The sequence below is a fragment of the Castor canadensis genome, chromosome 1, assembly GCF_047511655.1.
Source record: "Castor canadensis chromosome 1, mCasCan1.hap1v2, whole genome shotgun sequence".
Taxonomy (NCBI): domain Eukaryota; kingdom Metazoa; phylum Chordata; class Mammalia; order Rodentia; family Castoridae; genus Castor; species Castor canadensis.
In genome coordinates, this window is record NC_133386.1 from 144937007 (window position 1) to 144951184 (window position 14178).

General features: G+C 36.4%; 2 protein-coding genes across 2 annotated transcripts; both read right to left on the reverse strand.

Annotated features, from left to right (window-relative positions):
* Positions 1-2719: 2719 nt before the first annotated feature.
* Positions 2720-3664, reverse strand: LOC109678610 (olfactory receptor 6B9-like). Its single transcript, XM_020154109.2, has one exon. The coding sequence runs from the start codon at positions 3662-3664 to the stop codon at positions 2720-2722; it is 945 nt and encodes a 314-aa protein (XP_020009698.1).
* A 7044-nt stretch (positions 3665-10708) lies between these two features.
* On the reverse strand, positions 10709-11692 carry Or6a2 (olfactory receptor family 6 subfamily A member 2). Its single transcript, XM_020154103.2, has one exon. It carries the CDS (start codon positions 11690-11692, stop codon positions 10709-10711), a length of 984 nt encoding a protein of 327 aa, XP_020009692.1.
* Between the last annotated feature and the right edge of the window lie 2486 nt (positions 11693-14178).

Here is a 14178-nt window from a genome sequence, read left to right on the forward strand (position 1 = left end):
TGAATTATAGAGAAGACATTGATAGAATCATTTTACATATGGGGAAATTGAGACCATGGGAATTTATGTGATTTGTTTTAGTACATGCTACATCTAGTAGAAAAACTGGAATCATGATCCAAAATTTCATTTCAATTCCTGAGAATTAGAAAGCATGTTAGATGTTAGTACTTTTATAATAGCAGTTTCTGATTCAATCATATATTTTAAAAATTAAAGTATTAGCTAAAATGGTATGGCAAAATGACATAATAAATATTTGCTCAGTCCATCTTTGTTAAAGGGTAATATTTTAGAAGAAAAGTGTGTCTCTTGGTTTTTCTTTTTTATTTTATTTCCTCTTACAAGCAAATTCTAGCAAAGAGAATTGAGTGACTATTTCTCTCTAGTTTCTGTGAATATACTCAGAAAAGGCAAGCAGGAAGTAAAAGTGATTCGCCTTGACTACAGAAAAAAATGTTCTGAGGATGCCAGTGTTATATACTGACAGGGCAATTTTGTTCATGTCCATAATGGAGTTAGGGAGCTTGAAGTTTGATCACTGCTTTAAAGTACTATGTTATCCTAACATTAAGATAATCAAGGTAAATAAATGGAACAACTTTATTTATTTTTAGAATTATCTTATTTGATTTTCTTTTTTAAAAATTTTTATTATTCATTTACTCACATTTGCATACATTGTTTGGGTCATTTGTCCCCCTGAGCCCCTCCCCCACCATCTCACCCTTCCCCCCTCACTTCCAGGCAGAACCTGTTCTGCCCCTGAGGAACAATTGTAAGAGAAAATGAAGAGCATGGTCCTAGTTCTCTGCATTATATGGAACACTCATGCTTGCTGGCACCCAGCTGTGATTTCTAAATGAACTGATATAATTTTTCAGTGATAAGTGTATAAAGCAGCAATTATACACCAATTATTTTTTAACTCTTTTATCAATCAACTAAATTTAAAAGCATACATATATAAATTTCATAAGATTTCATCCATGTAAAAATTCAAGAGTTTTCTCAGAAGAATGAAGTGTTTCCTGTACACATCCTCAACCAAAAGGGAATGGTCAACACACTCACTTTCAGTATGGAGGCCACTGCAAACAGACAAATTTCTGCTAAATTATTTCATAAAAAATATTAAAAATAAATAGCACAAAGCATTTACTTCTTAAGATCAGGTTTTATTTTAGATTTATAAAATGTTACAAAAATAGTAAAGTTATCATACACCCCTCACTCAGTTTCAGTTTCCCTTAATATCATATTACAGTATGACATAACATTGTCAAAACAAGAAACCAAATCTGATGCTTCACTACTAATCAATTTATTTTTCCTAGATTTTTTATTCAGAGTATATTTTTTCAACTGTAAGGGTTTGTTTGTTTGTGACTGGGTCTCACTAAGATAACCTTGAACTCTTAGGTATGCACCACCATACCTGGCTGTAAGGAATTTTAATGAAAAGAATTAGGGTTTTCAGAACTGCAGAAGGATTACTATTTTTAAAGCATTTTGACCAGATGGTTTGGGGGATGGTTTTTGACCCTTACTCAATGTGAAATGCTAGCAAATACTAAAAAATATTGGATCATAAATTCAAGATTAAAAAATATTGTTAATTGTAACCGAATATTTATCTATACAGCTTCATCATGGGCAAGATATGAAGTTAAAAACAGCAACAATAATTGTGACCAAACTATGAAGAAATGTGAAAAGAAAGCTAGAGAATGTGGAATTTCAAAAACACATTTTTAACATTGGAATATTTTACACCAATTTGAATGTTTAAGCTTTTGAATGTTAAAAATATTTGAGTTTACCTTTTCAAACATGAGATCTATGAATGTCATTTTTTTCTCCATAAATGCATAGTACATTGTACGAACTAAGTACTCAAAATTTTGGGAGGGAAGAAGTTATCCTTTAGTAAAATAAGTTTGCCTAAAGTACCAAAACAGGATTGCCAAATGTTATACATATTTAAATTTTAATGTATATGATTAATTATATTCAGACTAGACTTCTTTAAACAAAGGCAGTCACTCTACTCCATGGCCTTTTCAAACTTGATTCAAAGGCAGGATGGACTGAATCATTTTTATAAATTTCCAGTAACTTCAAGGTCCCATCTTTATTAAATAAAATGTTCCAGTATCCAAAGGGAGAAACATCTTTTTCAGATGTTAAACTTTAGTTTTTGAAATGTGATTTTCAACTTATTAAATTAAAATTGCAAACTGTAAAAAGAAAACATGAAATTTAATCAAAGTTGGTGGGAACTAGTGAATATTTTTGAAAGCAGAAGCTGTGTTTTGACTCCTTACATGTATCAAAATACATTAAACATATAATTGTTTCATGGTACTGGGGTTTGAATGAAGACCATGCATTTGCTCGGCAAGTGCTCTACCATTTGAGCCAGGCTTCCAGCCACTAAACATGTAATTATATATATAATAACTATGTATTAAAAAAAACTTAATATATTAAATTCTTATATCATTTTAAAGTACTTAAGTATATCTAGCATCAAATAATAGTTCATAGTTAAAGCAATGCATAGTATGTGTCCTGACATAATTTTTAATTTACTTTTACCTTACTGTTAATTCTTTGGGAATCTAAATCTGTGGAGCAGTGCTAATAATACAGAAGACTATGGTAAATGTCATGACGTGCTGCATCAGTCAGTATCTCCTTCTCAAAGGAGCAGGAATCAGTCAAGCAGGAGGCACTGACCACCTCCCAGGGTCTTCTTGATTGCATTCTTGACTTCCTGGTTCCTTAGGCAGTAGATGAAAGGATTTAGCATGGGTGTAAGGACTGCATACACAGCTGAGATTAGTTTGTTGGAGTTAAATGATGCAATAGCCCTGGGCCTGACGTACATGAAAATCATGGCTGTGTAATAAATTATGACCACAGTAAGGTGGGATGCACAGGTAGAGAAGGCCTTCTTCCTTCCCTGGGTAGAGGGTATACGCAGAATGGTAGACACAATGTAGATATAGGAGAGGACAGTGATGATGAGAGGGAAGATAAGAATGACAATTGCCAAAGCAAAGTCCACTAACTCAGCTGTAGACATGTCTTTGCATGCCAGTTTGAGGATTGGTGAAATATCACAGAAAAAGTGGTTCATGACATTGGAGCCGCAGAAAGTTACATGTGAAATGAAATATACCTTAATCACAGTGATCATGAATCCAGTAGTGTAGGAGCAAGCCACCAACTGCCCACAATAACCTGTAGTCATGATGACTGGATATCGGAGAGGATGGCAGATGGCTACATAGCGGTCATAGGCCATGGCTGCTAGGAGCACACACTCTGTGCAAGCAAGTGAAATAAAGAAGTAGAGCTGGGTCATGCAACCTGTGAAGGAGATGTGCCGTCTCTGCAGGAGGAAGCCATCCAGCATCTTGGGGACTGTGACAGACACATACCAGACTTCCAGGAAAGACAAGCTACTCAGGAAATAGTACATGGGTTTGTGAAGGGAGTTAGTGACCCAAACAGTGAGCATGATAACAAGATTCTCTGCTACCACTAGCAGGTAGACCACAAGGAAGAGGAAGAAGAGCAGGACCTGCAGCCATGGGACAGTGGGGAAGCCCACCAGGATGAACTCACTGACCAGAGTGATGTTCATCTCCAGCATGGCTAACCACTGGAGATAATGAAGATGTCTGTGGCATCAGACAAGAGACCAAAATAAGTTGATAGTTCAGTCTTCCTGTGAATAAGACTCATAAAATAATTTCCATTAGTAGAGACTCTTTTTCAAATATGAAGCATAAATTCCACCAAAGTTTATCAAAACTGTCCCTGTAACAAAATTCATTTCCACCCCTGATGACACTGATTTGAATTTCGCTCTCATTCACAGCTCCCTTTCTATGAAAATAGACACAATGTCTCTCATTCTCCCTCTGCCTCAAGTTCTCTTCTTAATTTGGAACTCATTTCACAAACATGTATTCCTCCGTAAAAGCAAACAAGAAGAATAGCATCAGGTCAGAAAGTTTCAAAAGTAGCTATCATAGTTCAATCGAAAATAATTTCTTTCTAGAGAAAAGGTGAGATCAAAAAGAATTAACCTAGAAGGTAAAACACACGCACAGGAAATCAATGTGAGTCAATGCCCTGTATAGCTATCCTTATCTTAACCAGCAAAAACCCTTGTTCCTTCCTATTATTGCTTATACTCTCTCTTCAACAAAATTAGAAATAAGGGCAAAATAGTTTCTGCTGGGTATTGAGGGGGTGGGGGGGAGAGGGAGGGGGTGGAGTGGGTGGTAAGGGAGGGGGTGGGGGCAGGGGGGAGAAATGACCCAAGCCTTGTATGCACATATGAATAATAAAAAAAAAAAGAAAATAATTTCTTCAGTATAGAGTTCAAAAAATTTTTGAAATAATAGTTATTGTAAAATTCCTTAATGACTACTGCATTGACTTCACATAAAATGCAAATATTTTAATTACCAACCACAGGAATTATTTCATAGTTCTAGCTCTACCTATGTCTCCAGCTTCATCTCTCACGATGCTTTAAATAGCATTCCATGCTCCAGACATACTCAACTTATTTTTTCTCCCCAAGAATTTTATAATATCTCTGTTCCCATGGCTTAGCAAACTATTCCATCTTTCTATTGCACCCTTTCTCCCATCTTTACCTGGTAATTCAAGATCCATGTTTCTACTTAGGAGACTTCTCCAAAAACTGGGTCAAATACCTCATCTGCATTTGTTTCCCAATGTATACACCTACTCATGCTTGGATATTTCTCCACAACATTGCAATCATCTCAAACTCAAGACTCATGACTATGACCTATATGCCTAGAGCAGTGACTGACAAACACATGGATATTAACTAAATATGGATTAACATCTGAGTTTATAAATCCCTTGCAGCTTTGGAATACACAGGAAATAGGTTAGAAGCTAAGGAGGTCTCTGGGTCAACACTGGCAGGAGGCATATATCTATCAAGCTACTCACTTTTCACACATCTACAGCTTTTATTCCCAAGTTACTTTCATGAAAATCATATATAAAAGGACTGAGAAATTAGATTTCAACCTGGGCATCCATTTTCTCGGCAGGTTAGTGTTTTTAAATACCAGCCTCTGTCTCAGGTTCTGATCCAAAGGGATGAGGAGAAGCAGGAGGGCTTCACAGAACAAAGACAGGTCAATCTTGTAAAGTTTAAGGAAAAATTTTTTCTGAGATATTCTGACTATTTTAGTCTTTGTTCAAGGAAGTAGTTTACCATTGGACATCCCTTGAAATAATATGAATAAATATGTACCCCCATTAAATACCACCCTCACCCATAAAAACTAGATTCAGTTTCTGGCTTCAGATAATTGCTCACACTTTTTGCCAAACTTTTTTTTCTTCCATGCTGTTCACTTCCACCTTGAATAGTCAACAAAGGTTCAACTTCTTATGCCATTAGACTAGAGATCTTCTGACTATTATTCATGAAAAAGGACGAGGTGCTGGAATGCATATTTTTGGCACCACTAACCCTTTCTATTGTAGCACTCACTGCTGGAGTTCAGCATTGCATACTGGTTGGAAGGAGATTTTCCCTTGCTCCCTACTCGTAAACAACACCTTCACCACTAAAGTAGTTATGTAGTAAGTAGCTCCTGGCCAAGTTCTTTGATGTATTTGACCACATACTTTCCTGGGGATAGCAACTGGATCTGAGATCATAGTAATGAGTTTCCCATGTTCTAGCCCCCATAGGAAGAAGCACCAATGTAGAGATTCCACCTCTTCAGGTATATTCCATATTTTAGTTATCAGCCATGCAATTTTCCCCCACATCCTCCCATGCAGAGAATTTAAGAACACTGACTTTTGAGTCAGAACAAAGCTAGTAGTAGTGTCATCCTAAACAGATTATTAGCAATTATGTACTTGAATATTCTCTTCTATACTGGGAATGACAGTTGCCTACTTAGCTGGTTTGTTGTGAGAAGTAAGTATAAAAATGTAAGACCACTCAACGAGGACTTGGTTCATGGTTATTCTCCGTGTTAACTGTTATTATATTATGTATCACTACATTCACACATGTTCAATCATATGCGATTTCATTAATATGTGAAATATAAATTCAGTAATTCATGTTTGCTTATTTTTTCCTGTTATATTCTAGGTATTTAAGTGAATGAATTCCTGGAGAAAAGGAAATTATAACACCTTTGAAGAGCTCTTAAGTTTAGACATTTATGCCTTCTTCCTTGTCTTCATTCTAATCAATTGTTCTCAAATATTCAAGGATACCTTTGCCACTTCATATTTTCCTCCATTCTTTGTCACAAATGTGCCTCTCAGCAAGCTTTATTTTAAAGCCTGGAGGAATGCAGAATTCTATTTTCCACAGTTTCTTATTTTCCAAACTAAGAGCACTGAACCTTGAGATCTTCCAGTTATCTAAGGAAAGAAATTATATCATTGTACTGCAGAACATTTTTAAGTCCTACGTGTGCTTGTTCCCAAAAAAACTACACATCCTAATAGGTTTCTTTAAGAACAAGGAACATGATCGAGATAGTGCACCTGCCCAAATTTCCTCAAACTTGGGTATTGATATACTATACTCTGAATTTTCATTTCCCTATTAATTCCCTCAGTAGCCTTCTCCTGCCCAGGAAGGTGCCTACTGACATCTTACCAAGTTCCTCTTCATTTTCCTTGGAGCTTTCTTCAGAGATCAACCAGTTTCACATAGTACCTCCAACCCGTCTCCATTGTCCATGTGCCCTTTCTAAAGATGGAAAATTCTTCAGACATTTACACTGATAGTAGGAAAGCAGCCTGCTTTTCATGTGTTCATATTATCTGAAAATCAATGTGTAGCCTTTGTTTAGACTGCATGGTAGGTACTGCAGCACTCCAGCAAGAAGACAGAAGCAAAGATGGGAGAACACACTTAGCATTCACCTACCTTTTTCCCCTGTCTTTTTCTCAGGAGACTCACTTACATCCGTCTGTCCTGACCCTAGGGGAACTCCGTGTTCCAAGTCTATGTCCAGGGACCTGGACAAGAAAACTGAATCTCAATCCATTGATAAGTTCCTATGATGCAATAAGAAATTATTCAAAAACAGTGCAATTGTGTTAAGAAGACAACAGATGCAGCTTTTTGCTTATTTTTTAAAAATAAAACCCATGTTTTACTTTTATTTTTTATATTTTTAATTGACACACAATAATTATACATATTTATGAGGTACCATGTCATGTTTCGATTCATATATACATTCCATACCATCCCTATTAAATTATTTGGTCTAAAAAAAACTAGTGATTTTTCAATGTTTCTTTTATTTTGGAGTAATACTAGATTTACAAAGAAATTACAAATTTGCTAAAAATATTTCTCATATATTCCTCACCCAGTTTTTGCTTTCCCCTAAAATAATCATCTTTTATTCCATGTGTACTGGTTGAAAGTAAGAAATGGAAATTAATATATTCCCATTATTGATATATTCTTATTAAATTTTTATCATTTTACTCAGATTTTATCATTTTTCTATCCAGGAAAGCTTGAGAGATAATTTCTGACTTTGTTCAATGTTAAATACTAGCATATGGTAAAGTATATTGGACTATTAACTTAAATACTGTTAATCACAATTAATATCCATCTGCACAATGTTTATGGTGCAAAAGAGACTAAAAATCAAAGACCAAAAGAAAAGTCAACAGTACATTGTGAAGAAACCCTGAAAGGAAGACAAAAACCTTGGCGTTTATTCAACATTGATGGACACCACTAGACATTTTGAGCCCAGAAATTATTTATACTGTTTAAACCAGTTGAAATCAGCATACAAGAGAGACTAATTAGAAAGGAGAAATATGGAGGTGATGAACCAATTTGGGATTTAATACATATATATATGTAGATGTCACAATGAAACTCCTTATGTAGCTATCTTAAACAAAATTGTCTTTTGTTTTTTCCAAAACGAAGGATAGGAAGGTTACAAAAGGTCCTGTATGGGGTTTGATACCAGTGGGAGGTGAAGGACATAGAGGAAAAGAGAAGGAAGGTGACTATCACATAAATATTATGTACTCATGTATAAAAATGGAAAAATAAGACCTGTTGAAACTATTCCAGAAGGGGGGAGGGAGGATAAAGGAGCATGATGGAGGCAGTGAATTTGACTAATATATATTATAAACACTTTTGTAAATGTCACAACATACCCAGTACAACAATAATATGATAATAAAACATTTTTTAATTAAAAAGTAATTTAAAAAATAAAGAAATTATCTATGTTGGTCCTCGCTTGCCTGTGGCTGCCTCTGGCCACTCTGAATTACTGTCCTGGCTAAAAAGCCCAAGTGGATCCAGTTCTCCTATTTCCTGTATGGATGGGAGAGACTGGTGGTCCCCACACAAAGTGGAATTGTGAAAAATCACATTGTCTCTGCAACAGTTTGAAAAATAGACAAATTATGAAGATGAACTGAAACAGGCAGCATCAAATGGAACAGAGACAAAATAAAATCCTATATCCATGTTTGAGTGAAAAATCAGTCATGTCAGTGGAAGATGGAGAAAACTTAATCATGTAACTAATATTCATTTGGAAAATCTTAGGAGGTTTTATTGATCTCAAATCCAGTGTGAGTCATGAAGTCACATGACTTTCAAAATTCAAGCCTTAATAGAGGCCTCAATCCAATCACAGTTCACATAGAATAAACAGTCTCCTCAGTCATTGTTTATAGAAATATGAATATACATAGGACACTATGCTAAACATCACTTCTATGGTTTCAAATTTTAAAGTCAGAATTAGAAGTGTTTCTTTAACTTGAAATAGTAATGCATTTTATTATAAAAAAAGAAAATAAAGAAATCACACTGAAGAAATTCAACATCTTGTTTTTACTTCCTAGTAATTTGAATAAACCTTTAAGGGACATTCATACAATAATGACAATTGTGCTACCCAGAGGAGGACACTCCCATTCCAGATCACTGCCCCATTCAGAAACTTATTCTATGGGGCAGTTATGAAGCAGACTTTTGATAAATTTCATATTCAGTCATTTTAAAACGTATTATAACAAAATACTTATAGACTTACATAATTATTTTGGCACAAATAGATATTTATATTTATTAAAATTTTAGTAAGTATACACTAGAAAAGAATGCATGATGTAGCTGGGCTCATACTCAGGAGGCTGAAGCAGGAGAATCGCTTGATCCTAGGAGTTCGAGGCAACATAGCAAGACCCCATTTCAAAAATGAAAACTGCATCATATACTTTCTAGTAGACTTTCATGAACTTTATTAAGTAGCAAACAACTACAAAAGACAACAACAGTTGGATGCCACATGTAAAGATAGAGATGTCTTTGTCTTCAAGGTTCTGGGATGTTGACAGAAACAGGAAGATCTAAGTGTCTGAAAATTATAATGCTCTGCCCTCTCATTAGCTCTCTGTTCAGGTGAATAAAGTTGTGTATTGTAATGGCTAAGAGAAGTTTGTTTAAATAAATATGCCTGTCACAATGGTTGCTGCAGAATGCAACATAAGAAAAAGAGGTCCATTGCATAGTTCCAGCTAACATTTTAATCAAAATTTTTCTAGTCAAGTTTAAACAAACAAACAAACAAATAAGGCTGATTGTTTTGATGCTGTTACATAACCTAATCATTTCACCTATCAGGATTTTTTCTGTCATTAACTCTATTTAGATTATGTTATTTCAATGACTGCATAATATTCCATTTATTGTATGGTCTGTCATTACTTAAACAATGTCTTATTTGTGGAAGTTAAGCATATTTCCATGTTTTATCTTATAAATTAATATATGCTCAAATCTTTTCAATATTTCAGAGTTTGTAATACATATTGCTGAATTTTCCTCTAGCAAGACTAAGCCACTTTGTACCTTCCCATATCCTAGTAAAGTCTGACGGGTTTAATGCCTGTACCTGCCAACCCCACCTTAGGTATGCATGTCTTACCTATATAGCTACAAAAAATATTAATTTACTGAATTTATTCATAGCTGTCATATGCTAGATACTGTTCTGGGCTACAGTAATCAAATTATGTACAAACAAATGTGATCCTATCTCCATGATGCTTATAGTCTAATTAGGGAGACAGAAGATAAAAGAAACAACTGCATTCATACACTAGTTCAAGGTGGGCATGATCTTGGTAAATTAAGATATGAAACCAGAAACCCCTGCAGTCCAGGAATCTTGCCAACACAAAATTCTTAGTTTCTTATCACCTTGCTTTGTAACTCATACCATAATGATCACCTCTTGGGCCCTCTGTTGTCTCATAGGCTACAGTCAGTGGATGGTGGCTGGAATTATCTCACCCAGACATCTCCTGTTGCATTTCTATAATGAATCCTGTGCTCTACTTCCTTGAATGGAACCAGGACTGTGTAAACTATTATAGTGCAGACAATACTGGACCAGCCTCAAGCCTATATTTTGCAACCATAACATGCAGAAATCCAACCTCCAGCTTCTTCCTCCTGGACTAATATAGGAAGTGTTCCCAGTTTGGTGATGCCTTTGAAACTCTAGTCCCCAACTTGGGCCCCGAGAACTCCACTTGACTTCTTAGAATAAATCCAACCTACATTTAAGGGAATTTTGCTAGACTTCACCACTCCCCTCTACCCATTTCTGTCAAATTTCTTGAGGTTAGTATCTTGGCCCTGGTACAAGTGCAGAGTACCGCGTAGGGCTTTCTTGACCTCCTGATTGCGTAAGCAGTAAATAATGGGATTGAGCAATGGTACAATGACAGCATAGAGTACAGAGACCAGCTTGTTGGTGTCAAAAGCTGAAAGCGCCTTAGGTCGAGCATAGATGAAGATACTGGCTGCATAGAAGATGATCACAACAGTGAGGTGAGAGGCACAAGTAGAAAAGGCTTTATGACGTCCAGAAACTGAGGGGATCCGCATCACAGCACCAGTAATGGCCAGGTAGGAGGCTCCAGTGACAGATAGTGGTCCCAGCAGGATAAATATGGCCAGTACAAAGTCTGTAAGCTCTGCTGTGGACATGTCAGTGCATGAGAGGTTGAGCAATGGGGAGACATCACAGAAAAAGTGATTGATGGTGTTAGGACCACAGTAAGAGAGGCGAGAAATGAGAAAAACTTTGACCATAGATATGCCAAATCCTCCAGCCCAGGATCCACCTGCCAGCTGCACACAGAGTCGGCCACTGACAATGACAGGATAGTGGAGAGGGTGACAGATAGCCACATAGCGATCATAGGCCATCACAGCAAGAAGGACACACTCAGTGCAACCCAAGCCCAGGAAAAAGTAGAGCTGTGTCATGCAGCCCTCAAAGGAAATTAGCTGTCCATGACTCTGTTTGGACCCAATAAAACCAGCAAGCATCTTGGGAATAGTAACAGAGACATACCAGATCTCCAAGAAGGACATATTAGCCAGAAAGAAATACATGGGTTTATGGAGGGTTGGGTGGTTCTTAATTGCCACAATGATGAGTATGTTTTCAATCAGTACCAATACATAGGCCAGCAGAGAAAGGGAAAACAACAGTGACCGCAGTGGTGCTGGAACTGGGAAGCCCAGCAACACAAACTCACTCACTTGCCCACTGTGGTTCCTCTGCTCCATGTTATAGGTATTGTCTACAGGTCTTCAGGAGAAAAAAATGAAATGTCTTCAGGAGGCTTTTATCTTAGTGAATTCATGCTGATAGGATGCAATGTATGTAGTACATATAATTAATTACTCAGCTGAGACAAAAAAGGACAAATAAATGGCTTTTTATTGGAGACAGGATAGGAGTCTATTCTAGTCCTTAAAGAAACATGTGTTGCTCAGGTATTCCTCACCAGGAAAAATAACAGGTTCCAGTGTCTCTCTTTTATTCCTATATAATGACAAGAAGAAATGACCAAGATCATAAATTTTGGTGATGAAAACATACTAGCAATAAATTTTCATAGGAAAAATAAGTAAATAAACAACCCTCCCAAACCAAAATTAGTAAGAGTATGGGCTTCTCTAAAGTGAGAATTTATAATTAGCAGGACCATTACTCTGTTTTAATGAAATAAATTATGGAACGGAAGAATAAAACAATATATAATATAGTTGAGTATTTATCATGCATTATTGTTTTAGGCAATGTTTTTAAATGTTTGCGGTATCACTTGATCCTCAGAACAACTCTGTGACTTAATGCTATTAATAAACCCACTTAATGCTAAGGAAGCTGAGGTATAAAAAGGTTAAATTATCAGTTCTGGATCACATAGATTGTAAGAGGTAGAACCAGGAATTTAGGACCTCAGAGCCTAAAAATTATTGAGATTACATGGAATTTTGGAATACAAGATACATCTTGGATTTACATCCAGAACAGAACATCTTGGGTTCAGCTAGGGAAACAATTCTCTCCTACCAAGAAGGGAGACCAACACAGAACACTAAAGATTACAGCAACTGAAGAATGAAAATCCTACGTATTCAGTACTCAAGAGGATGACCTGGGATCTGCCTGAAATTAAGTTATGAAGTGGATGCTGTATGGCAGAAGTGTTGAGAATCTTGTCAGTTCTGACTATTGTGAAAAGTCTCCTGAAATGAGAGTAAAGCACCTTCCTTTAGCGTCTATACCCATATAAAAGCACACATTTAGTTGAGCACTCTCTCTGTTTGCCTTGATATCAGATAAAATTTTACCTTTCAGAATTTCAAGCCTTGTCTGAGTCTGATGTGGAATAGAAGTCGGCATTTCCACATGGGTAGTTGATATGAATAAAAGGTTATTTTTATCCCCAGCTCCTATAAGGCCATAACATTGAGAGGGAGTACAGAGATTAGAAAGTAAAATGGAGTAGGTCCCACTTACTATCTGAGTACCATTTACTCCAAGAAGATTCCTTGCATTTTTACACTTATAACTGTTCCCGTGAGGTTAGCAGGGAAAGAATGTCTCACAAACTTTACCCCGATGATGATTTTATCCTGCATTTCTCTTCTGATTATGCTCTGCTGTCAATATTTGAGTCCTTGACATTTCTCTCACTGCCAGAATACTATAATGCAAGCATAAAATGCCTCTGTCCGTGGCTTGCATCATCCATTACTTCCATTCACACCATTCACATTCATAATAGTATTTATTTCAAAATCTATGGTGGATCAGTTATGTTCTAGAAGATAGGCTTAAAGTTGGGGTACATAGAAGGATAATAAAAGTCTTCAAGGAGCTCATACTCATACTAGGGACATAGCTTTATCTTCTCAGGCCTTAGAGTTTAAACTCTTGTACCTATCTCTATGTCATACAATAGCTTCTTAAATTGTCTTCCATGACCTTAGCCTTGATCCTTTCTCCTCAATACCTGTCTCATACTCCATTTGTTGTTCTTTTGACCCTCTTGGCCTTAGTCCTACATGCTTATCTTTTAATATTTTCTATCTTCATATTTGATGCTCACATGGGAATTCCAAATTGGTATCTTTGCCTATAGTCTCTCCCTATGAGACTCAAATATGACCATTTTACTCCTTTATTTAAAACCCATTCATAGTGGCCCATTTTGCTACACAAGAATGCTCAAGATATTAGGGCTGGTGGAGTGGCTCAAGCAGTAAGAGCTCCCGCATAGCAAGCATGAGAGGCTGTGAGTTCAAACCCCAATGCTGCCAAAATAAATAATGTTCAAACTATTTAACAAAACCTACTTCAAGATTGGTCACTGCTCTCACCAAAACTTTACCTCTTGCCAAATCTGCATTGTATTTTAGACTTTGCAACTCTTAGCACACACTATGAAAATGACTGCATAGCTCCACTCACGTTGCATTCTCCATGAGCATGGCTGGCTCCTATTTATTCTTCAAGTAGGAAAGCTAGCTTGCTTCAGGTGGCATTTCCTCATGTGAACATTACTTACTCTTCTTTCTTTCCTTTTTCCTTTATTTTGTGGGGTTCCTCTCATTACCACTCCTATTAAACCCTATACATCATTTTACTTTCTATATCACTGTTGCCATTGCTCAGGGAGACATAGAGAGGAGCTTTGTAACTGAAGTGGTCCTATATGTCCTTACTAGTATAGCAAATAGTGAACATAATTCCCTGGATG

Coding starts and splice junctions, on each gene's coding strand:
- LOC109678610 (XM_020154109.2), bottom strand. CDS start 3,664: ATGCTGGAGATGAACATCACTCTGGTCAGTGAGTTCATCCTGGTGGGC.
- Or6a2 (XM_020154103.2), bottom strand. CDS start 11,692: ATGGAGCAGAGGAACCACAGTGGGCAAGTGAGTGAGTTTGTGTTGCTG.